The sequence below is a fragment of the Pleurodeles waltl genome, chromosome 5, assembly GCF_031143425.1.
Source record: "Pleurodeles waltl isolate 20211129_DDA chromosome 5, aPleWal1.hap1.20221129, whole genome shotgun sequence".
Taxonomy (NCBI): Eukaryota; Metazoa; Chordata; class Amphibia; order Caudata; family Salamandridae; genus Pleurodeles; species Pleurodeles waltl.
Genome location: NC_090444.1, coordinates 1,168,458,530 through 1,168,483,971, shown reverse-complemented (window position 1 = coordinate 1,168,483,971; position 25,442 = coordinate 1,168,458,530). Strand labels below are relative to the sequence as shown.

The 25,442-nt window shown below is 47.4% G+C and overlaps 1 protein-coding gene across 3 annotated transcripts in view; it reads left to right on the top strand.

Annotated features, from left to right (window-relative positions):
- Nucleotides 1–25,442, top strand: part of TBC1D32 (TBC1 domain family member 32) — an 804,546-nt gene that overhangs the window by 594,282 nt on the left and 184,822 nt on the right. For all 3 annotated transcript variants that reach the window (XM_069235394.1, XM_069235395.1, XM_069235396.1), the window contains one exon: nt 21,791–21,945. In XM_069235394.1, coding sequence (XP_069091495.1) covers nt 21,791–21,945 — 155 coding nt within the window. The remainder of the gene's footprint in view (nt 1–21,790; nt 21,946–25,442) is intronic.

Genomic DNA, 25,442 nt, shown 5'->3' with positions numbered 1-25,442 from the left:
AACATGTATTGAACATCATACAGCTGTACAATAAAATAATTATGTTCTTGCTTGACTCCTAGGCAGTCAGTATCCGCCAGAGTGATTCATAGCAGAAAGCAGAGCTACGCCTCAGCTGGTAGAGACCTCTAGTTGAAGATTCCTTACAATAAAATTTCCCCCAGGCGTCAGTCTGGATCTGGAGATATTTCGTGAGCAGTACCCCTGCGGGTCGGTCGTCTCCGCGTCCGATGTTGGCATTGTGCATGTCGAATATAATGTCATGGGACCTATATAGGACCACCCTGGCACGCTGATGTCAGTTCTATTTTTACCATGCCAGCCAAGCACAGATCCGAAGACGAGCTACCCCGAGTCACTATTTGACTGATCTTTTTCAACGTTTTGTGGAATCATTTTGAGTGTTTTCACTCCTGGTGCATTGAGATGTCGTCATGCAAGACCCGGTTCAAGCCTTGCAAATTCTGTCATTGGATGATGTCCATGATAGATCCGCACCTCAGGTACTTGTGGTATTTGGAGCACGATCACGACTCAGTCGTGCTCCAAGTCCTGGGCCATGAATCCGAAAGCTTTGAGGGATCAGTCCCTAAAGCTACCTGCAGCCCAGCGGGCTACTCTGTGCTGCTCCCGATCTTTGTCGAGACGAAGGTCCAGAGAATGGTTGCGTCGTCTCACTTCAAGTCCTCAGGGTGATCAGGTAAGTCCAGGCACAAGAAGAAGTTAAAGAAGAGCAAACGTTCTTCGACTTCACCCTGTCCGTCGGCCAACATGACGAGGGAAAATCAGTGTTGTTGTTCCAGGCCTATGTACTTTAAGCCTGTGTCTGGGTCAGCTCCGCGCCTTCCTGAGATTCCGGGAGCCAGAGCAATCCTTGCCCACTCTGCGAGTTTCTCCATGACTGCAAGTTATAAAGTTATAGGAGATATCAAGAATATTATTTATCATCCCATGTGATAGTCATGCATTCAGAGGCGGTCATTATGAACATGGTGGGATGCTCTGCCGACAACCGTGCTGACGGTCAACGGAAGACCGCCAGCAGCATCTGCCCTCAGTGGTGGGGGTGGATGCTGCTCCACCCTCACCGCCACGTCAGCCCGACACCACCATGCCTATAATGATGCAGCCATAGCCGTGGCAGTGTATGGAGATGCGGCGATGCCAAGAAGCAACATCCTAGGAGTCTGTTTCCTCCTGGAGCAGCACAACGGAACAGGTAAATGCTGCCCGAGAGGGAAGGGGGGTATGGGGGTGTGTGTTGAGTGAGTGCATGCATGGGGGTGTGCGTGTGTGTTTGTGAAGGGGGGGATGTGTGTCTGTGTGTATGAATGCCTGTGTGTATGTCTACATATGCGTGCATGTGTATTTGGGGGGTTGGGGGTTGTGGTGGACCTAAACGGAGGTGGGGGATGGTGAGTGAGGGTTGGGGAAGACCTACAGGGCGATCAGGGGGAGGAGGTGTAGGGTTTAGGAGTTTGCGGTTTAGGGGGTGGGAGGGGCGTCCAGGGGCTTGGGTTTTTTTGGGGGTTGGGACAGTGGGGAGGGGGGGCTAGCGTGTCACATACTGGTGACAGGAATGAGTATTCCTGTCACCAGTATCCTTTCCGCCAGGGATTACCTGGCAGGGTATCCCGCCAGGAAATCCCTGGTGGAAACTGGATCATTATCCAAAAGCGGTCTAGGCTACACTGCCGGGTCAACGGTGGCTACCTTCAGCCAAGCAGTCGATTCAGTCCTGGTGGTGAGTGGTAGTGAACTGCCTGCTTTGCAGCCAGTTCACTACTGCCATCTTTATGTGGCGGTCGTGCACCGCCATGACGTCGGTGGTAATTAGTGCCACCACTGGCAGAGCGGGCTTTCCCGCCTTGTTCAAAATGACCATCAAATTGTTTTCCTGTTTAAAGTGTCCAATCCATCAGAGTTTACAGCCTTTTTTCACAGTGCATACATAGGCATAAGTGAGCTAAAATATATTTTATTTAGAGCAGTCCTTCCTAGATATTTCTTGAGAGTAGCTTCACAAGGCTTTTCCGAACTAACTGTGATGCCAAAACCCTTGCTTGCAGAATCATATACAAAGTGTAAAAACCCATGTAGTGTGGGACAGCTCCACAAATCACAGTTATCATATGTACTGCCAAAAAAGGCACACTTTTGAATATTTATTATTTATAAATGTACAGCCGTGCATGCTCTCAGTAGAGGACATTTAAGTGCAAAGCAGAACCATAACATGATATAAAATATGTCTAATTTTAGAAAGATCACTGGAACTTGCAAATTATACTCCAGAAGTGGGAGAGGAGGGAGTATGGATTGCCCAATTCCTTTGTTTTGCAAACTTATTTGTATTAAGCTTGAACCTAACTGTACTTTTCTGTGACTTCCAATAATTCAGTGTGAGGACGTTTTGTATTTAGTTTTCTTTATAAGTACTATAGAATGTATTCATGTATTGAATGTATCTAGGTTATGGTATTTACTTTTGTTACATTGATAGGTTGTTCCTTGAGAGTGTGCTGTGGAAGTTCCGATTTGAATGTGGAGTGGAGCTTGCTGGCAGATGTTGAGGGAAACGAGGAGAGGAGAGCTGCAGATCCTGTATGGTCTGATGCAATTGGTGTTTCAATCATGGAAAAAAGCTTACTTTTGTAAAGTACAACTTTACTGTAGGAAACTGGCCTGATGTGTGGTGAGCACCTAAAGTGTTATCACCTTTTACCAGTTCTAGGTATCCCATATTAGTGAATTGTAGCCAGTGACTAGGAAGCCAGGGCTCTCTAGAGGTAGCTGTGGATGAGCAGCCAAGACTAATCTAGGAGACATGCAAAGCTTATGCAATACCACTACAGTCACACAGCACTTACACACATGAAAGAACCACACAGTGTTACAAAAATAAAAGTACTTTATTGTTGTAACACAAATACTAAAATTCAGTATGAGGCAATACTCTACTAGCAGAGTGCCCCCCCAGCGACCAGGAGAGAAGAGAAAAGGTACGTTTTTTCCTCAAACCCACAGGTAAACTTTGTAAAAGGACTGTGCAAGACCCAAGCAAGACTGGAAGAAACAGAAGAGGGATCCTGGCAGAAGAGGATCTGCAAATGAAGAGGACCAAGTCCAGTTCCAGTTGGAATGTCTGGTTGGGGCAGGAGCCACTACCCACCCTTCTGTAGATGCAGGACCAGATCGACGGTGAAGCCCAGGAGTCTGCTATGCAGCACAGAGGTGATGCAGTCAATGCCCGATGTCGGAAGAGGAGTTGCAGTCAGTCAGTGGTGTGGAAAAACCACCAACAAGCCTTGGCAAAGGCTAAAGTTGCAGAAGAAGAGTCGCAGAGCTGCTGGGGACTAGGAAGGGGAGTCCCAGGTGACTCTCAGCACTGAGGCGAGCCAGAAGTTGAGGAGGCAGCCCCCTCAGGCATCTTGGAGTCAGCAGACATAGGAGTCACAGTGAGGCACACTCAGCACACCTGGAGAGGAGTCCCACATCGCTGGAGCAGCAGGCAGGAGACTTTGCTTTGCAGGGAAAAGTGCTGGAGGCCGTGGCTAACATGGCCTGAAAATCCCTGGGAAGAAGAGCCAACAAGCCTTGGTAGCTGGGTGCACAGGGATACTGTCCTGCAAGGAGAGACAAGGGCTTATAGTCTCCAAAGTCAGACACCTGGTAGAGAGGACCAAGGAGACAACTCCAGACCATCACCTGTGGTGCACGATCCACACAGTTCCGAATGACAGAGGATCCACGCAGCCGGTCGTTGTTGCAGTTGGTACTTGCAGATGCAAGGGAGTGACTCCTTCACTCCAAGGGAGATTCCTTCTTGCTTATTGTGCATGCTAAAGACTCGTTACCCTCAGAGGATGCACAGCCAGGGAAATGTTGCATTTGCTGGAAGGAGCCAGAGCAACAACGTTACAAAGTGGAGTTGTTGCTGGAGTTGCAGATTGTCGGTTCTTGGAAGGTCCAGTTACACTCCCAGTGGCCAGAAGATGAAATAAACGATACAGAGAAGCCCTGCTACTATCTTGCACCTTGAATCTGAGGACCCACCGAAGAGGGAGACCCTAAATAGTCCAAGAAGGGGGATTGGTCACCCAGCAGGGTGACCACCTATCAGGAGGAAGCTGTGATGTCACCTGCTCGACCTGGCCACTCAGATGCTCCCAGGGACCTCTTCCCACCTTGGATTCAAGATGGCAGATTCAAGTGGCCACCTGGAGAAGCTCTGGACATCACCCACCACTGGGGTGGGGATGGACAGGTGAGTGGTCACTCCCCTTTCCACTGTCCAGTTTTGCACCAGAGCAGGGACCGGGGTCCCTGAACTGATGCAAACCGGTTTATGCAAGGATGGCACCAAATGTGCCCTTTAAAGCATACCGGTGGCTGAGGTGGCTACCTCTTCCAAGCCATGTAACACCTATTTCCAAAGGGAGAGGGTGTTGCCTCCCACTTTCAAAGGAAATCCTTTGTTCTGCCTTCCTGGGTTTGACCTGGTCAAGCAGCAGGAGGGCAGAAACCTCTGTAGGATGGCAGCAGCACGGGCGGCCCGAGAAAACCCTGCAAATTGGTAGGAGCAAATGTGGAGGTCCTCTAAGGAGCCCCAAGAGTGCATGGAATCATACAACCAATACAGACAACACTATTTGGGTATGATTCTGACATGTTTGATACCAAACCTGCCTAGGTTCGGAGTTACCATTATGTAGCTGGTAACCTGTGTCCAGTACATGGGTAAAATGGCTTCCCTGCACTTACGAAATCCAGGGAAATGGAGCTGAAGTTCGTAGGGGCACCTCTGCTCATGCAGGGGTGCCATCACAAACAGGTTCTTGCACCCTGTCCTCTGGGCTAGGAGGCCCTACCACAGGGGTGACTTACAGTGACCTGGTGCAGTGACCTGTAGTGGAAGGCGCATGCACCTTCTCACGCAGGCTGCAATGGCAGACCTGCAGACACATTTTGTCTGGGCTCCCATGGGTGGCGTAATACATGCTGCAGCCCATGGGGAACCCCTGGTGCCCCAATGCCTTGGGTACCTAGGAATCATATACTAGAGACTTACATGGGGGCATCAGTATGCCAATTGTGGGGTGTACTAAGTCAGGAACAACCACATTTAGAGGGAGGGAGCACAGCACAGTCACTGGGTTCCTGGTTAGTAGGATCCCAGTGAACACAGTCAAAACACACTGACAGCAGGCAAAAAGTTGGGGTAAGCATGCCAAAAAAGGGTACTTTTATTCAATTACTTAAAGAAATGCCTCTTTTTCCATTCTCACACTAAAGTTTTGGACTGAAGCTGTTGTTTTCTTGTTTTTTTTTTACTCTGGAGGTGCACTGAGGCCTGCTAACCAGACCTCCGTACCAGTGCTCTGACCCATACAAATTGTATGTCTGCTTGGTACACCCACAATTGGCATAAGTTAACTTAGAAAGTCCCTAGTATATGGTACCAGGGGTACTCAGGGCTTGCAAGTTAAAGTGTCCCTAAACTGCAGCACTTGTTGGGCCATGACGAGTGTGACAAGTTAAAGCATGACTCCCGGCCTGCCATTGCTAGCTGACAGAGGGGTTTTCAAATTGCTAAGTCAACTATGCCATTTAAAATACAACAAAGTCCAGACGTTCCTTTCTTACACACATATATATATATATATATATATATATATATATATATATATACACGTCACTCCTAAAGCAGACCTATCGAGCCCTGAGACAGTAAGCAGCATATTAAAAAGAGGACATAACAGTAAAGTCCCCAAATTTTTGTTTTTGCTGTAGAAAGGCTAGTATCCCATTAGAGGGTACAAGGTTACACAATCACTTTTAGGTGTCAAGAGAATCACCGCTTTAAACCTGGCTTGATGCCCAAGTCCAATTTAGTGCAATGTTCAAGTAAATGGCAGCTTTAGAGATGTACCTCTCTGTTGCCCAAAGTTTTCCAGTGACCGTTTGTGGTTGCTGGCCACGAGACAGCCTTCTGCCCTCATGAAGAGAGCCATGCACAATTCTCAGGAAGGAACACAAAAGGGACTGCCATCAGAAGAGGTGATACCCTCCCTAGCAGGAAGGCCAAACAGATTGTGAGCCCAAAGGGTGAGATTCTAAGGGGAAAGCGCCTCTAAAGAGCAAATGGTGGACACACAGGACCGGAGATGCTCTTTTGTTCTGGTGGACAGGTTGGTGTCGAGGGTAGAGAGGGGGAAACTGTTGCCAAACCAGTTTTCCCATGGGCATGTTGCCCTTAGGTAGCTACACCGCTAGGTTAGGCTACCAAACTCCACACACCTTGAGAGTGGTTCTACCATTTTGGGAGTGGGCAGAATATTGCATCCTGAAACAGCTACATCTCACACTTTACCGGAAGTTATAATTAGGCCGGAGGCGACCTGGTAGGCTGTTGGCTAGTAGTCACTGCATCCCTGAGGGCAATTTCTAGTCATAAAAGTTGCTCCCCTGGAATCCAGAACTCGGATCATGTCTGCACTGGAGAGAGGACCAAAGGACTGCTATCTTGTTCCCTGGATCTGGCAAAGAGAGGCTGCACCAAAGACTAGACTGTACCTGCTGCTCCTAGGCTAGCAAAGAGAAGACTGCAGATTCATTACCTTTAATTTTCCCCAGGTGTCAGACTGGATCCAAAGATTTTTCTTGAGCAGAACCCCTCCGTGCCGGTAGGCGGTGCACAACAGCTCCACCTTCGTTGTAATTACATCCCAGTTGCTAAATAGGTGCCACCCAATCGTGCTGATGTAATTTCTTTTCTTTTATCACCAGCCAGCGCAGAACCTAAAGAGAGCTACCCATAGGTCACCTTTTTACTGAACGTTTTTGACTTTTTGTTGAACTTTTCTGAGGTTTCTTACTCCTGGAGTGTCGAGATTTCATCACGTAAAACCGGTTTTAAGACCTGAGGATTTTGTCATCAGGTGCTGTCGGTTACGGATCCTCACCTCATCTGCTTGTGGTGTCTGGAGTGCAACCATGACCCTAGAAGTCGTGTTCTGAGTGCTGGGCCATGCATCCGAAAGCTCTGAGGGAACAGTTCCTAAAACTAATGGCAGTCTGGCATGCAACTCTGCGCAGGTCGAGATCCCAGTCGAGAGGAAGGTCCTGGGACCTGAAGTGAAGTCCCAAGTCGTCGCCATCCCACTCCAAGTCCTTGGGGCGCTTGGGTAAGTCAAGGCACAAGAAGAAGAGCAAGAAGTCAAAGCAGTCTTCGATTTCTCCTCGTGTTGGCCAAGGGAGTATCTTCATTATAGGTGTCGTTCTTCGGAACCCGTACCTGAGCAGACTCTGCGCCTCCCCGAGTTTCTGGGAGTCGGAGCAACCCCTGCCTAATTGAAAGACGTTTATGAGGTCATGCACCTCATTTTTTGACACTCCGACCCTGCCAGCGTGTCTTTGGGCCCTGCAGAGTCAGAGGAGGCCCCTAGGGGTTCTGCACCAGCAGCTTCGACCTCTGCGCTGATGGGCTCCCAGGGATTCAGTCCTGGACCTGGACTGATGCCGATCATACCACCTCGACATTCACTAGTGCAATCCTGATGCCGGTGCTCCTGGTGCTGCCAGCAGCGCCATCACCATTTTCATACCTGACTCTGGCATGGAGCGGACAGCAGGAGCTTTACTTCCTAGGTCGGATCATGAGCTCTGTTATGTTGGTTTGGCCTCAGAAGACTGGGAGAGGTCACTGGACCCTTTAAAATACCAGCCATACAAAGAGGAAATGGACTGGCATGAGGACTTGCCTGAAACCAGTGAACTGATGCATCTCCAGACTCTGGTATGCTTTCTTCCCCTAATGTCATTATGGAGGAGGAAGCCTCTTATGCAGTCGTGGTGAGGAGGGCGCTGATGTCCTGGATCTTCAGCTACCCTCAATGGCAATCTAGACTAATCTCTTGACAGAAGTACTGCAACTAGAAACTTACATCTCTTAACCCCTTCTTCTGTTTGGTATGCCCTCACGGACGTCCTTCTGAGAACCTGGTCCAAACCCAGCACTGGGGCTCCTGTGAATAGGACAGTTGCCCGCCGCCATTGCCCTGCACCTGGGGACCCAAGTTTCCTGACGCAACACCCCACCCTTGAGAGCTTGCTGTTCTAAGCCCCTACTTCCCATGTAGCAATCCCTACTGTTCCCTTGCATATTTAATTTAAGAGGCTGCATTAATTTGGGAAGCGTATGTTTTCTTCGTCGACCAGGCATTGCGGTCTGTGAACACCACATGCCTTTTGGGTCATTATTCCCAAACTTGGGTGCGCAAGTGCTGCCACAGGTCCCAGAAGAGACGCGGGCTGTACTCTCTCAGGCTGTTGCCCATGGAAGAGATGCAGCAAAGTTCACGATCCGTTGCAGACTAGACATGGCCAACTCGTTGGCTGAGCGATTTCAACAACAGTGGCCCTGAGGGCCCATGCCTAGCTGAGGACGTCTGGCTTTTCAGAGGATGTCCCAGCTTTCCTGATGGACATGCCCTTCAATGGCATCCGTTTCTTCGGAGATTAGGTAAATTTGCACTCGAGCGCTTCAAGGATTCTCGTGCTATGGTCAGGTCCTTTGGCCTCGTGGTGGCCTCCACCATCCCCTTGTCTCCCCAATCTGCCTTTCGCTTCTTTCATGGCTACAGAAGGGGCTTCCAACCACACCAGTTCCCGTCCAGCCACCGTGCCACACATGCTGGCCAACTTCGTGAGTCAGGTGGCCAGTGGTCTTGTCAGTCACCCCGCCTTCCTTTGCAGCAACCTCTAAACCCTCCTAAAATGCCTCACAACCGCCATCTGCACCCAGTTGGCAGCAAGATTCTTTATCACCTTCCCCACTGGCAATCCATTACTTCAAACAGGTGGGTTTTGTAGATCGTCCAAAGGGGCAACTCGCTCCCCTTTGAGACTACCCATCCATCCATGTCACCGTATTGCGATCAGATGAAAGAGGATCATTTGTCCCTTCTCCATGAGGAAGTTGCATCTCTCTTGGCCAAGGGAGACATAGCGAGGGTTCTGGTGCCAAAAGTAGGCTGTGGTTGCTATTCCCTCTACTTTCTGGTTCCAAAGAAGGACAAGGGTCTTTGTCCCATTCTAGACCTACCAGCTCTCAATCTCTTCCTCAAGAAAAAAGAAGTTCGGAATGCTCATTTTGGCTCAAGTCCTGTCTGCCGTGGACCCAGGAGACTGGATGGTGGCATTGGACTTGTAGGACGCTTATTTTCAGATCGCTGTCCTGCCTGCCCACAGACGTTACTTTGTGGCCCACTGTAGGTCATGTACACTTTCAGTATACAGTGCTTCCCTTAGGCCGTGCCAGCGTTGCTTGAGTGTTCACTACGTTGATGGTGGTTGCACGTCATCTGCGGAGATCAGGGGTATCAGTCTTCCCCCATTTCGATGACGGCCTGCTGAAGCTGGGCTCACCCCAGGCTGTTGTGCCCCAATTCCAGACTACGGTGAACATCCTGCATTTGCTGGGGTTCATTATAAAAGTGCCGAAGTCACACCTGACTCCCTCTGAGATGCTCCATTTCATTTGAGCTGTTCTAGACACATTGCCGTTTTGGGCTTATCCTTTCAAGTGGTGAGTCCAGGATATTCATGCTATGATACAGATGTCTCAGCTTCTCTCCTTGATGTGGCTGAGACTGACTCTGAGGCTGCTGGGCCTCCTGCATTCTACTGATCTGCAGTGGTGGTTAACAAACCGCAGTTGTGCCAGAGGCAGATCCCTCTCCCTTCCCTGACCTTATCAGACAGTAGTAACAGGTGCATCACTCCTGGGATGAGGTGGCCATATGGGAGAGGTGGAGATCAAGTGAATGTGGTCTCTGGCAGAAGCAGGACTCCACATCAACATGCTAGTGCTTCGTGCGATCTGACTGGCATTAAAAGCCTTTATTCCCTCCATCAAGGGAAGGCTAGTGCAGGTGTTCACGGACAACACCACCACCATGTGGTACTCCAACAAGCAGGATGGGGTAGGGTCATGGACCCTTTGTCCAGAGGCTCTTAGGCCTATATTTATACTTTTTGATGCACAACTGCGCCAACGCAGTTGTGCGTCAAAACGTTTAACGCCGGCTAACGCCATTCCAAAGCGCCATGCAGGTGCCTTATTTATTGGATGACGTTAGCCAGCGCTGCGGACTGGTGTGCGTAAAAAATAATGACTCACACCAGGCAGCGCCGGCGTAGGGGAAAAAGGAGCTTGGGCGTCAAAAAATGGGGCAAGTCAGGCTGAGGCAAAATTTGGGCCTCAACCCGATTTGCGCCATTTTTTTTTACGCCCAACCCCCATTGAAATGACTCCTGTCTTTGCAAAGACAGGAGTCATGCCCCCTTGCCCAATGGCCATGCCCAGGGGACTTATGTCCCCTGGGCATGGTCATTGGGCATAGTGGCATGTATGGGGGCACAAATCAGGCCCCCCTATGCCACAAAAAAAAATCGAAAAAATATACTTACCTGAACTTACCTTAACTTCCCTGGGATGGGTCCCTCCATCCTTTGGTGTCCTCCTGGGGTGGGCAAGGGTGGCAGGGGGTGTTCCTGGGGGCATGGGAGGGCACCTCTGGGCTCCTTCTGAGCCCACAGGTCCCTTAACGCCTGCCCTGACCCAGGAGTTAAAAAACGGCGCCCATCAGGCTGGGCGCCGTTTTTTAAGGCCTGCCCCCTCCTGTGCGTCAAAATGACGTCACAGTATAAATATGGGGCACAGGCCTTAAAGTCATTTTTTAGAAGGGAACGCCTACCTTGCATATAATTAACGCAAGGCTGGTTCCCCCTTCTAAAAAATGGCGCACATGGTGGAACTTTGACGCCCGCTGGGTCGGACGTCAAAGTATAAATATGGGGCAGTGTTTGCGCCGAATGTGCGTCAAAAGTTTTGACGCACATTCGGCGCAAACAGAGTATAAATATGCCCCTTATTCTCTGGACGTGGCTGGAACAGCAAAGCATATCATGAGGCGAACTCAGTCATAAATGCCTAGCAGATCACAAATGGTGTCCCCACCGGGATGTGGCACAAGGTCTATTTCAGCAATGGGGAGAGCCTTGGTTAGTTCTGTTCACCTCCACCGAGAATGCGCAGTTATAGCAGTTTTTGCGCATTGGAGTTTCCAAGGCGTCATTTGCTCTTAGACACTGTTCATCTCAATTGGAGCTCAGGCCTCCTGTATGCCTTTCTACCCATAAAGCTCCTGCCCACCCAGAGTTCTCAAGAAGATCAGTAACGACCGGGCCCAAGTAATCCTTGTCGCTCTTGCCTGGTCACAGAGAGTCTGGTATCCTGAGCTGCTGAACATGTCTATCGATCTTCAGATCAGACTGCCTCTTGAGGAAGATCTTCTGTTGCAACAGCAGTGGAGGGTTCTTCACCCAAACCTGCCCACTCTCCACCTTCTCACATAGACATTAAGCACCGGCAGTTGACAGCTTTTGTTCTTCTTCCCGAAGTCTGTAACGTCATCTTGCCAGCCAGCCATCCCTCCACCAAAACAGTAAACGCCTCTCGTTGGAAGAAATTTGTGGCATGGTGCACAGACAAGTCTGTTGAACCCCTTTCTGTTTCTCTTTCTGAGATTCTACTGTTCATTCTTTCCTGTGCCCAGCAGAGCTTTGCTTTCAGCACTCTTAAAGGAGATTTGTCTGCTGTTTCTGCTTTTTCGCAGTTGCCTGATCTCATAATACCCCAGTGAGATCTTAATTGGGTTCTAACCTCTATGATGTGTGCTCCTTTTGAGCATTTTCCCAACTGTCCTGTGATGCTTCTCACACTGAAAACAGCCTTCCTTGTATTAAATACATCTGCCTGCAGAGTGAGTGAGCTGCTGGCCTTATCATGTAAACCGCCCTAACTCTGTTTATCCTGACAAAGTGGTACTTCACACTAGGGCCTCTTTTCTGCCAAAAGTTGTCACACCTTTTGATGTAGGACAGTCTAGCACCTTGCCTACTGTTAATGCATCCTTCTAAGGAAGAGGAGAGACTCCACTACTTGGACCCAGACAGAGTGCTGGCATTCTACCTTGATGGTAAAAAAGAGTTCCTGGTGGGCGACCAACTCTTTGTAGGGTATGCGGGTGCGAGGAAAGGTCAGGCAGTGCAGAAGCAGACCATCTCCAGATGGGTCATACTTTGCATTAAGATCTGCTATGCACTGGGCAAAAAGCAACCACCCGAGGGCTTGCAAGCTCATTCCACTAGAGCTAAAGCTACGACCACTGCTTTAGCATGCAGAGTTCCAGTCCTGTATATCTCTCAGGCAGCAGGGTTATTATCTCTCCATACATTTACCAGACACTACTGCCTGGACAGTGAGGTCCGTAGTGATGGGCTTGTTGCTCATTCAGTCCTGCCAGACTTTCACGTTTGAAATTGGTTCGCAGACCCACCTCGGTAGGATGGTATTGCTTGGGTATTTATTCAAAGATAATGAATATGCAGCTAGAGCTCTCTGTCAGATGGACAAGTTACTAACCTTTGGTAAGGCCTTATGGGGTACAGACTATGGGGCTCATTACGAGTTTGGTGGTCCCTGTGCGGGACACTTAGAGATGTGCACCCTGCCCTTGGGCTGAAGAGCCAACAAGAGGGTTGACTTATAATGTTTAAGTGCAGTGGTCAGGTTTGGCAGTGAAAGGGTGCATGCACCCTTTCACGCAGGCTGCAATGGCAGGCCTGCAGACACTGTTTGCATGGACTCCCATGGGTGGCACAATACATGCTGCTGCCCATGGGGGACCCCGAGTGTACCAATGCCCTGGGTACCTAGGTACCATATACTAGGGGCTTACATGGGTGCACCAGTGTGCCAATTGTGGATGTTAAAAGTTACCAGCCACTAAATTTAGGGAAGAGAGCACTGGCACTGGAGTCCCGGTTAACAGTTTCCCAGTGCACTACAGTCCAAAACATACTAACACCAGGCAAAAAGTGGGGGGCACTTTAGCCTGATCCTAGCCTACTACAAAGGACCCCAGCCAACAGGCCAAGAAATGAAGCCACATTTAGGGAAGTCTTCCTGGTCTGTCAAGTGAGGGAAGTAGGGAAGCAGGCATCCTGGTTGTAGGGCCTACTATGCCTTAAATCCTACTGTCCAGGTCAGTTCCTTTGGGAAGGTGACCCCTGCAACAGCTCCAGGATGCCAGCCAGTAATCTCTACTCTAGTTTTCTCTCCTTCCTGAGGAAGAGAAGTGTTCACCTCTGTGGCTCCTGTTTTGGCTAGGGTCACCCCTAGCTTACCCCTGCAGTCTCTCCTAGAATATACTGGTCTGAGAACAAGGGAAACTGAGGATGAGGCAGATACATTCCTCCTGAGTACTCTCTTTACTAGCCTTGGGGGAGTAAAAGTGGACCTACTGCTGCAGCCCCTCTTATGCTACCAACACAACTCCTTGCAGTTTCAAGATTTTCTCCAAAATCCTCATTGTTTTGCCCAGTGTGGTCAGAGTGTGGTCAGAGGAAGTACTTGGTACCTCCTTATCCAACACATGGGGTTTACCCTCTTCATCTAATTCCCTCTCCTTGCCAGGATTCTGTATGTCATCCCGAATAAGTAGATTCAAGAGAATAGTATTGGTAGGGTTACTACCTTTATTAGGTTTCCTAGCTGTACACAGGGCCCTACGTTCCTTGATCCTAAGATCTCCATACCTAAACCCCTGAGTCTGGTCAGCTCCCTCAACTACAGATATAGAGTAGAGTATGCGATGCACCTATCCTACTCTAAGTCTCTAAACTTTTAAAATGCTTGGAGAAAGGGCTATGACTACCTAGGCAGAAGTTTAGGATTTCCTGCAGTTACTAGTGTAGTATGTAACCAGTAATTAATAGTGATCTTTCTCATGGAAAGTCACAGCTGACCAAGTGGTAAAGCAGTGTAAGTGTCTTATCTCACTGCTGCACCACTAATGTATGAGGCAGTTTACGGTGTACACTTATGGTGTGGCATCCTATTCTGAGTCCAGACAGCCCTTAGTGATAGTGATTAGGTGTCCAGATAGCAAAAACTCTCTAAGGGTAGCTGAGGTGAGCAACTAAAGCTTATTCAGGAGGAATGTAAAGCACTTGCAATACCATAGTAGTCAGGCAGTAACTTACTCACAAGAAAGAACCACACAAGTATCGCTGCCCATGGGCAAGGGTCACTGTGCTTAGGACAATATATTTTGCCCACTAGGTGCCAGGGATGTGTGTGTGTGTGTGTTTGTTTGTTGGGGGTGGCCCCTTGGGCAAGGGGCGTTCCCCAAAGGTGCATATAACTCTTGACCTTTTCTGCCCCAGCCCCTGGGGGCAGATCAGCATATTTATTTTTAGTCCCATCTGCCCCCAAGGTGGGCAGAAGCCACAAAGACACCAGGGATTTTTTTTGTTTATTTTGTGTGTGTGTGTGTGGGGGGGGGGGGTGACACCTTGGGCAAAGCACACATCTGTTGGCCATTTCTGTCCCCCTTGGATCGGCCTATTGTTTTTAGGCCCAGAAACCACGAAGACCCCCGGGATTTTTCCATCTGTTTTTTGCGTGCCGGGGGGGGGGCGCCCTCTTTGGCAGGGGTCTCTCCCCAAAGGGGGCACGCAGCTGTTGGCCGTTTCTTCCCCCCTTAGGGGCAGATCAGCCTATTTTTTTAGGCCCATCAACTAAGGTGCTAGGGATTATTTGATTTCATTTTTTTTCTTGGGGGGAGGGGCGGCTCCTAGACATCAGGGAAGAAATGTTTTACAAAAAATAGGGTGGGGTTATTACTCCCGATCAACTCCCGGGGGGGAAGGGAAGGAAGCCTACTAGAAGCCAGGGAATTAAAAAAAAAATAGAGGGGTGGGGGCTGCCAACTAGTATGGGCATGGTTATGCCCGCCACCCCAACTGAATGGGGTAGCAGTCTTTCAGGCCCCTCTCTGCAAACTAAGGGACCTTGTCCCAACAGCAAGCAAGAGGACATTTGATTAATTTGGGTTTTGATTTTACATTAGGGCTAAGGGAGCTTTGCTCTCAATATCGTCCCACTTGGAATGGTGAGATGCTGCCCTATCTGGACTTTGGGATGCTGCTACCTAGAAAAATCTACCAGACCTAGACACATTTGAAAAACAAACATCTGGGTGAGCCCAGGGTGGTGTGCTTCACATGCACCCCACACCATTTTCTTACCCACAATGCCCTGCAAACCTACAAATTTGTTTGAAATCACGCATTTCCCTACATTTTTGTGATGGAACCTTCCTGAATCCGCAGAAATCCACCAAATTCCTACCATCCAGCATAGTTGCTTATATACCGATACAAATTCTGCCCCACTTGTCAGCCTAAAACCTTTTTTTTTTCAAACTGCCCTTTTGGACCCGCTTTGGTTCCCCCTCAAATTTGACATGTTTTTGGCTCTTCCCTGTCACAGGCACTTGGCCCACCTACACAAGTGAGGTATAATTTGTTTCGGGACCCTGAGGGGTTTGCTGAGGATTCTGGGTAAGAAAACACTGGGGGAGCCACGCAAGTCACACTTTCCTGGACTCCCTTGGTGTCTAGTTTTCAGAAATGTCTGGGTTTGGTAGGTTTCCCTAGATGGCTGCTAACCCCAGAACCAAAACGCAGGTGCCCCCCTTGCAAAAAACAGATAGTTTTGTAATAGATAATTTTGATGTGTCTATGTTGTGTTTTGGACCCTTCCCTATCGTGGGTACTAGGCCTACCCACTGAAGTGAGGTAACATTTTTATCGGGAGATGTGGGGGAATGCTGGGTGGAAGGAAGTTTGTGGCTCCCCTCAGTTTCCAGAACTTTTCAGCACTGAAATTTGAGGGAAAAAGTGTTCGTTTAAGCTACATTTTGAGGTTTGCAAAGGATTCTGGGTAACAAAACCCAGTGAGAGCCCCACAAGTCACGCATCCTGGATTCCCCTATGTGTCTAGTTTTAAAAAAATGGACAGGTTTGCAAGATTTCCCTAGGTGCCGGATGAGCTAGAGGCCAGAATTTACAGCTAGGCACTTTGCAAGAAACAGTTACGTTTTTATTAGAAAAATGTGATGTGTCCTAGATGTGTTTTGGGGCATTTCCTGTCGCGGGCACTAGGCCTACCCACACAAGTGAGGTACCACTTTTATCGGGAGACTTGTGGTAATGCTGGGTCAAAGGGAGTAGGGAGTTTGTGGCTCCCCTCAGATATCCGAGCTTTCCATCACCGGAATGTGTGGAAAAGGTGGTTTTTGGCCAAATTTTGAGGTTTGCTAAGGATTCTAGGTAACAGAACCTGGTAAACGCTCCACAAATCAGCCCATCCTGGATTCTCCTAGGTGTCTAGTTTTAAAAAATGCACAGGTTTGCTAGGTTTTGGTAGGTGCCGGCTGAGATAGAGGACAAAATCCACAGCTAGACACTTTCCTAAAAACACGTCAGATTTCAATGTAAAAATTTAATGTGTCCATGTTACGTTTTGGGGCGTTTCCTGTCGTGGGCTCCAGGCCTACCCACACAAGTGAGGTACCATTTTTATTGGGAGACTTGGGGGAACACAAAATAGAAGAACAAGTGTTACTGCCCATTGTCTTGCTCTACATTTTTTTCTTTCAAATGTAAGACAGTGTGTAAGAAAGAAGTCTATTTGAGAAATGCCCTGTAATTCACATGCTAGAATGGGGCCCCCCGAATTCGTAGATGTGCAAATAACCACTGCCTCTCAACACCTTATCTTGTGCCCATTCTGGAAATACAACAGTTTTCTTGATACCTATTGTTCACTCTTTTTATTTTACCAAATTAATTGCTGTATACCCGGTATACAATGAAAACCCATTGCAAGGTGCAGCTCTTTTATTGGCTCTGGGTACCTAGGGTTCTTGATGAACCTACAAGCCCTATATATCCCCACAACCAGAAGAGTCCAGTAGATGTAAAAGCATATTGCTTTCAAAAATCTCCCATAGCTGGAAAAGGTTACAGAAGAAAATGTGGACAGAAATGGCTGTTTTTTTCAACTCAATTTCAATATTGTTTTATGTCAGCTGTTACGTTCTGTAGCTTGAAGGATCTACACAATGACCCCTTACTGAATTCAGGATTTTGTCTACTTTTAAGAATTGTTTAGCTGCCTGGGATCCACCATTGGTTTCACACCCATTTCTGTCAGTAACTGGAAGGAGGCTGAAAGCACAAAAAATAGTAAAAATGGGGTATGTCCCAGTAAAATGCCAAAATTGTGTTGAAAAATGTGGTTTTCCGATTCAGCTGGGAAAATTGAGATTTTAGCATCACAAACCCTTTGTTGATGACATTTGCAGGGGGAAAAAAAACATGCTTTCTTCTGCTGCACTTTTTCCCATTTTTCCCCCCAAAAACTAATTTTAGCTGTATTTTGGCTAATTTCTTGGTCTCCTCCAGGTGAACCCGCAAACTCTGGGTACTTTTAGAATGCCTGGGATTTTGGGAAAAAAAAAGGGAATAAAATTTGGCGTGGATAGCTTATGTGGACAAAATGTTATGAGTGCGAAATACCCCAGATAGCCAAAAAAAGGCTTGGCACAAGAGGGGGAAAAGGCCTTTCAGCAAAGTGGTTAAAAAAAACTGTTGTGAATAACTTTGACAATTTTTTAATGTAGAATTTAAAACATAAACATATCAGTCCATTTCTTTATAAACAATAGTGGTTTCTTAACCAATTCTAAACACATTTCATAAATAATAAGACCTTGAAGCCAGTGCATATTCATTCTGGAAGGGAGCAAATCAGAGATGGTATTTTCAATGCCACCATGTCTAGCTTGGCTACAATACGCACAGTTTGCTTATGATGGGGCCTTTATTCCATACATGTGAAATCGTGACATGTAAAAGGTAGCCACTTCACTGATGACTTAATGGTGTCAGGCAGTGCTTAATTTGAGCCAGTGGTTTTCGGTGCGGGGCACTGGTACTTATGTTTTGAAAGGCCTGCACTTATTTTTCTGCCTCAAACATTTACTGCGAGCAAAAGACACATAGGGGAAAGACCGAGTTAGAGAAAAATGAAAATGTGTCACAAAGAAAGCTGCAAGAGTTACCTGAAGGGGCAGGGAGTGGCTATAAATAGATTAAAGAGGCCCGAGATGGCTCTAAGATTACACTGTCTCCGTATTCCATGCTTGCACATTTAATTGCAGCAGCCGCGTGTTTCAGAGGAGAGCTCTGAGCACTGGCACGTTTTTGTTTACAAATTAAGCACTGGTGTCGTGTACACAACATACCTACTAGCTATACACTGTGGGTTGGTAGTATTATAGATCTGATTAGAATGTCTACAGACAGCTAAAACTGTCTGTAGCCATACGCTCAAAATTAAGGCCCTCATTATGACCCTGGTGGACGGGGAGAAGTGTCGGTAAAACCGCCAACACGCCGGCGGAAAAAAAGATGGAATTATGACCATGGCGGTTACCGCCATGGTCATCCGCCACTTCTCCACTCCGACCGCTAGGACTGTGACGACCGCTGGGCTGGAGACTTCGTTCTCCAGCCCAGCGGCCATCACCAGACCGCCGGCGGTATCAGGACCCAGCATACCACCGTGGATATCGGGTGGTTTGGCACTGCCACAAAATCCATGGTGGTAGGCACTATCAGTGCCAGGGAATTCCTTCCCTGGCATTGATAGGGGCCTCCGTCACCCCCCTCCCCCACCCCGAGTCCTCCTCCCCACATCCACCAACCCCCTGCCACCCCCCCAAAGGTGGCAGGACCCTCCTACGCACCCCCAACATGCACATACACATACCCCCTCCCCACCCCCAACATGCACATACACACACCCCAACACGCACACATACACTACAACAACACATACCCGCACACAGACCGACCCGCACACATTTCCCATACACACAACAGGCCCCCCTCACATGCATACACGCACTCACGCCCCCTCTACATACTCACACGCACACCCCCATGCACACATACAACACACAACACCCCCTGCCCTCCCCTCCCCTAACGGATGATCAACTTACCTTGTCCGTTGATCCTCCAGGAAGGGATGGGATCCATGGGGGCTGCTCTGCCACCAGCACCCCGTCACCAGAACACCGCCACACCGAATCATGGGACGTGATTCGGTGGGTGGTGTTCTGATGAAGGAGCGATGGAGGTGAAGCAGCCTCCACTTCCCTGCCGAACACCAATATGGCTTACTGGCGGCTCTCTGTCTGAAAAAGGATGGAGAGCTGCCAGTAGTCATAATACGCTACACGGAAAACCGCCTGCACTGGCGGTCTTCAGCACAGCGGTACCTCGGCGGTCTTTGGAAAAGACCGTCGAGGTCCAAATGAGGACCTAAATCTCTATGTACAATCTCTTGATGAGTGGGGTGGGGTGTTGGCGGTCACTCCTTTTGGCACAAAACTAAATTATAAATAAGGGATCTCTCTGCAATTAGCTTCTAGCACCTCTAAAATAACAGTTAAGCAGCTCTATAGAAGGCCGCTTTACTTGTTCCTATGGCTCAGACGAGCTGTGTGTGCGGTGCTGTTGGTGATTGTAGTAGACAGGAGTAGTCAAAAACAGAAGCGAACACACCTCCCAGCGGCTGGTTCTTTTTGAGGCTCTCTGACCACCGTTGTTCTGACACTACTGCAAGGCTGTAATGATGATATCATAGGAGAGATCACACCTGGATATGCAGGGACATGCACTGCAGCAACTGGACTAGAAGTTAAAGGGAAGAAATGAGTCATTCTGCAAGGTGCTGACGTTTGCAGCTTGAGAGAGGCTACATAAACATGCATGAGTTGATGTTGAGTGGGAGCAACTGACTTTTGTAGTGTTTGTGGCTGGCGTCTGATATGAAGCACTCATGGTCTCCGGAGACATTTTTTACATTTGAGCTACCTTCTATGATTGCACAAAAGGTGATAACACAATTTCACAGAAGCACGAAAGGGAGGGTTTAAGGGCAGACTCCTTTGACAAACCTCCGCAGTCTTCATCTTCTGAGAGCCCCCAGAGATTGTGAATTTAAGGAGGCTGCGGACGTTCGTGACCTTTCCAAAGGAAATAGAGTTATTGAAGTCTGTGAACCCTTCATATAACGATCAGCACACAGTGACTGGACACATGTAACAGGCAAATAAGACAATAGAGATTAAATCGAATGCTTTATCTGGCAAAGGTGTGATTGTGGAACAAGTTGTGCAAGGAATAAAAGTATGGTTGCTTCCCTGGGGTGCTTCTATACCCGGGTAAGGTCCTCTTTTGGTGGTCGCTCAGATTTTCCAAGAGTCGGGCTGCACTCAATGATGAAGATAGACTCACAACTTGAAATGTAGGAAAATGCCTATTCAGGGACACGCCTTTGTACTGGCGACTCCTCTGGGTCACACGATGGAAATATTTTGCCCAGGCTGCTTGCCCTGCCCTTCAAGCTGTTGAAAATCATGGGGGGTGGTCTAGAAAGTATGCCCAAAACATAAGAAAAGGAACAAAGATGGTTATCCGTCAACTACCCGGAGGCAGAGAAAAGGTTTTACTTGCAGAGCTGCTGTTTCAGAAATATAAAAACAGGTGTACCTCAATGTTTTCATCAATTCAGGCTACAGTACAAAACTGTGATGATAAACTGCTGCTGTGGAAAGTCTGTGTTTCAGTCCACATGTCAGATGTTTTCTTTGATGAATGAGTACGATATTCATTAATTCACTCAAAATGCCACATCCTGTCAGCTTTGTATGTTTATTTATTGTTCTATAAAGGCTACAAAACTGCATATGTGTTTTCGCTTCAGAATCTACCTGTACAACATATCAGTTACTGTGTAGCGTATATTGAATGCTGATATCAGCTTACTAGATATGAATGCTGACCCAAACCATTCTCTACCTGCATTCTAGGTTAGTTGATAAAAACATGGCCAATGGACAGCAGGTTTGTCTAAGGCGAAAGGTGACAGTAACGTTAGTGCGTACATGCTGTTAACTGTTCTTCCACACATTATGCATCCTCTCGCTTGTCTGACTGAAGTATAATCTTTTGAGAGGATATTGATTTTTTATATATATATATATCCTGTTACCCTTTGTTAATACTCTAAGCTGAGAGCCACAACGCTTAATTTATATCCATGTGGGGTGATGAGTTTGTCACAGAGACTAGAATGCTGGTACTTGCTACTACCTTTTGCCTGAATTCCTCATTTAGTTTGAGTGTGAAGCAGGCATATAGCAGACTAGAGCACTTGGCTTCCTTTGATGCCTGTGTTGGGTGGCATCTTGCAGAAGTGTACTAATTGTTGGCTTGCAAACTAAGCCAGCACAATCATGCAAGTGATATGAAGATAGGAGAGATCATCTTTTCCTCTAGCACTCCTCCCTGCCCCCTTACTTTTCCTCAAGTAAGGTTATCAATGCTGTTTCGTGGGGATGCTGGGTCTGCACTTTACTCACAACTCTCTGTACCCGAAGCACCTGCCCAAGTCTGTCTGGGAAAGGAATAAGCATGTAAGGTTAGAAGGAAGGGTAGCATGGCTCAACTATCTCCTGCTGCAGGAGGTTACCAGCTATAGATAACTCTGAATACTCATTATTCGCATTAATATCGTGGGTGGGCAATTCTCAGCAGTTAATGCACGTACCTGAGGGTAATAGTTATCAATTAAGGTTCCCCTCTCTTCTTTCAAAAATATCAAGACAGCACTGTTTTCCTGCACTAGACCTGTGTACGTACGCTTTTTATCACAGCTTAGAAACTGGTGGTTATTTACTGGTTTACTTACTTCCTTGTGGTTATTTGTTATATTTGTTTCCTTAACTACGCGTTTCAGGGTATTTGCAGGGAAGGTATGCTGGGTACGACTGGTTTGCATCTTCAGTTTTCTTGCTAATGTTCGGAGACAGTGAGAGAACGTTAACATTTCTTCAGCGATTCTCCAGTCTACTCGTCTCAGCATTTCTTTGGCTGCCTCGACTGCATATCTCTGTGAGAACTGTTCTCTTTGTCTTTTTTTCAAAATGCAGCTTTGAAATATTTTAAATGAATATTTATCACACTTGCAGACATTGTTTAAATGCATTAACTTTTTATCAAAGAACCTAAAGTGATTTGTTGTTCTTTACGCTGAATGTCATGGAAAAATAAATGCGACAAATGTGCATGTGATTGGCACTGCTTTTGAAAGTGCTGTAGAAGGCTTAGGGTAAACAATGGCTCTTGCAGTGCTGAATTTGATAAGAAACTATAATCCACCGCTTATAAATAGCATTATGGTGGGTTAAACGTTTGGATGCTCACAATATTTTCCTGCTATTGTTGGTGAAATTAATTGTATCAGTTGTATGTTCAAATTATTTAAGTAATGTTGGATATGGCCATTTCTGCATGGTCACCCCAAACCTTTTCCCTTCCTCCTCCCCTTTTCGCTGAATTCGTTTTTGTTTGTCTTAGGACTCTGTGCACTTTATCACTGATAAAAAGTACTAAAGGACTTGTGCTATCTCTTCAAAACATGTTGAATTGGCTTATATACAGTTGGCCGGTTTAACTTACTTATAAGTCCCTAGTAAAGTGGCACTAAATGTGCCCAAAGGCTGTAAATAAAAAGGTACTAGTGGGCCTGCAGCACTGATTGTGCCACTCACTTAAATAGCCCTTTAAATATGTCTCAGGCCCGCCATTGCAGAGCCTGTGTGTGCAGTTTAATCTGCCATTTCGACCTGGCAAAATAAACCTTTTGCCAGGCCCAGACCTTCTTTTATAATACATATGTCACCCTAGGGTAGGTCTGGACAGCCCAGAGGGCAGGGTGCAATACAGTTAAAAAGTAGGACATGTACCTTTTAGTTTAGCATGTCCTGGTTGTGAAAAACTCCTACATTTGTTTTTCACCGCTGCAAGGCTTATCGCTCCCATAGGTTAACATTGCAAGTGACTTTTTATACTTAATAAGCCTAATTTCCAAATGGAATGCGATAACCCCTTCAAGTTTGGTGTCTCTGGAATCACAATTTAAAACCCTAACTTATGGTGAAGTTGGATTTTAAATTGCAATTTTGAAAATGCCACTTTTGGAAAGTTGGCATTTTCTTGAATTAGCCATTTGGTGCCTGCAGCCTGCCTCTGGTCACATGATGAGGTGCAGTTAAGCTTGGTTTAGACAGCCACGGAATGGGGGCTTAGTTGTGACTTGATGGGCCACCTGGGCAGGATGGAAGAGAGGAGCTTGAAACGGCCTCACATACACCTGAATAGGGTGTGTCCTGTCCCCACACAAAGGGCTGCATGCCACTGTAGTTAGTCTGGAGCCAGAACAGAAAGGTCAGGAGATTTGTGCACTTCAAAGGCATGTCTTTGAAGTCTCCTCCACATCAAAGACACCACTGGGTATAAGAACTGAACCTCAGACACCACCGCTTCAGAACACTTCTGGACCTGTTAATAATCTGTCAGCAAAAAAGTACTGCTGTTCTGCTGAAGCACTGCCAATGAGCTGAACTGCAGTCTGCTGTACTTCTGCTTTGCTATGCTGTCATGTTTACTGCTGCCCTCTTACCTGGGAGTGAGAAGGACTGGATCTGTATCTCGTCTACCCAGAACCCAAAATGGCTCCAAGGGCTAGTTGGCTGACTTCCTTATCTGAAGTCTTAGTGATATAAGAGACTTTTGAACAAAACCTGCCTCTGCACTTGGACTCTAACATAAGTAATCGACCCTGCCAAGTGCAGCCACCCCAGTCCTGGATCCTTGGGAGTGGGCCTAAAGTCCTTACCAGTAGAACTGGCGCATCCTCTCTGCTGAGCGGTGCATCCCAGAGCAGTACCTAAACATCTCCTCGGCTGAGCAGCGCATCCTCGAGCAGAACCGATGCATCACCGCTGCTGCATGGATTGGACCTGGCGCAAAAGATTTGCATCACCACCGCAACCTGCATCTTGGGTTGGACGCATCGCCTCCGGAACCTCTGCTGCATAATACTTCCCCAAAGCAGGCCCTCGCACCTCTTGTTAACGGCAGCCTCCACGACAACATCAAAACCCTGCATCGCAGCTTCACTGCCCATCGGAACAGATGCATCACCTCTACTTCGCAAAACATCTCTGACACTTGCGTTCGCATGGCAAGCCCCATCGATGGGATTCTCAACGTCGACGAAACAGACCTTTCACTGCAGCTTGGGTGCATGTCAGAACTGAGGCATCGCCTCAGTTGTGCAATGCATCTTTGACTCTGATCCACGCAACTCTCTACAACTAGGATTAAATGTACTTTGTGCTGCGGGCCTTCCTGGGCCCCTGTAGCCAGCCCATGCTCCATCACGCCAGCCTGAATTTGGTGGTGAGCTTCAGCTATGTTTCTTTCTCATGAAGAGAACAATAATGCCAACACATCTGAGCATTATACATTTGAAGTCCACTCAAGTTATATATACCTTGTCTAGCTGACACTTTTGCAGAGCGATATATTTCTCCTATTCTCTTTTGAACACTGCTGTCTTGATTTTTAAAGCTAGGGCATTCAGAGTCCTACGCTTTTATAAAGGTTTCTGCCTTTATGAGTTTCACTCAGACGGGATCCATAAAACTTCATTATGGGTCGGTGTGTGTATATACATATCAGTTTAAGGTTTTTGTTCCTCTTTCGCCTGGACCCCAAAAAATATGGGGTGTTTCTAAACAATTTAACTGATATATGTCAATTTTTGCTTTATTTCATCCCACTATTTTTACCAAATTTGTTGTCTCTATGTATCTAATAGAGACTTATAGCTGCAGACTCCTTACCTTAGAATATTCCCCAGGCATCAGACAGGATCTGAAAATACTTAAGCAGTGCCTCTGCATACTTGTAGGTGGCATTGATCTACACTTTGTCAGTGTCATCCACACCAGAAATGCCATGTGGTACCCATATAGGCACCACCTCAGCATGCGGACATCAGTTATTTTCTTTCTACACCTTCAGTGCAGATCCAGATAGCTACCTCAGCCCAACGTTTTCTGAGACTTTTTTTTGAGCTTGTCTTCCAGTGTCCTCAGGGATGTCCCCTAAAAAACCTTTGGGGTTTAAACCTTGTGGTTGATTTTACAGACAGATGTGTATGACAGCCCCCCACCATGTTTGGCTGTGGTGCCTGGATCAAGGCCTGTGAAGACTGTCACACCATGAACCCCAGTGTGTTCCAGGAGTGGTCCCTGAATCTCCTGGTTGCCAGATGCCAGTCATCTCTGTAACTCTTCATGGCCTGTTTGCTGAGCCGTTCCCAGCCCTTGTATTTGTGCTCGAAGTTGTCATCTAGTATGTCCAACAAAAAGTCTAAGAAATCTCAATTATTTTTTTACTTCCCCATGTCGGTCCAAGTCTTCAGGAGAGGCGTTGGAACAATGCTAAAAATCTATGCCTAGCTCCCATGCATCAGCTACAGAGCCTGAACTTGGGTCTGCTCTTCACCTCTCAGAGGTTCCGGTAGTGAGCCCCACCCA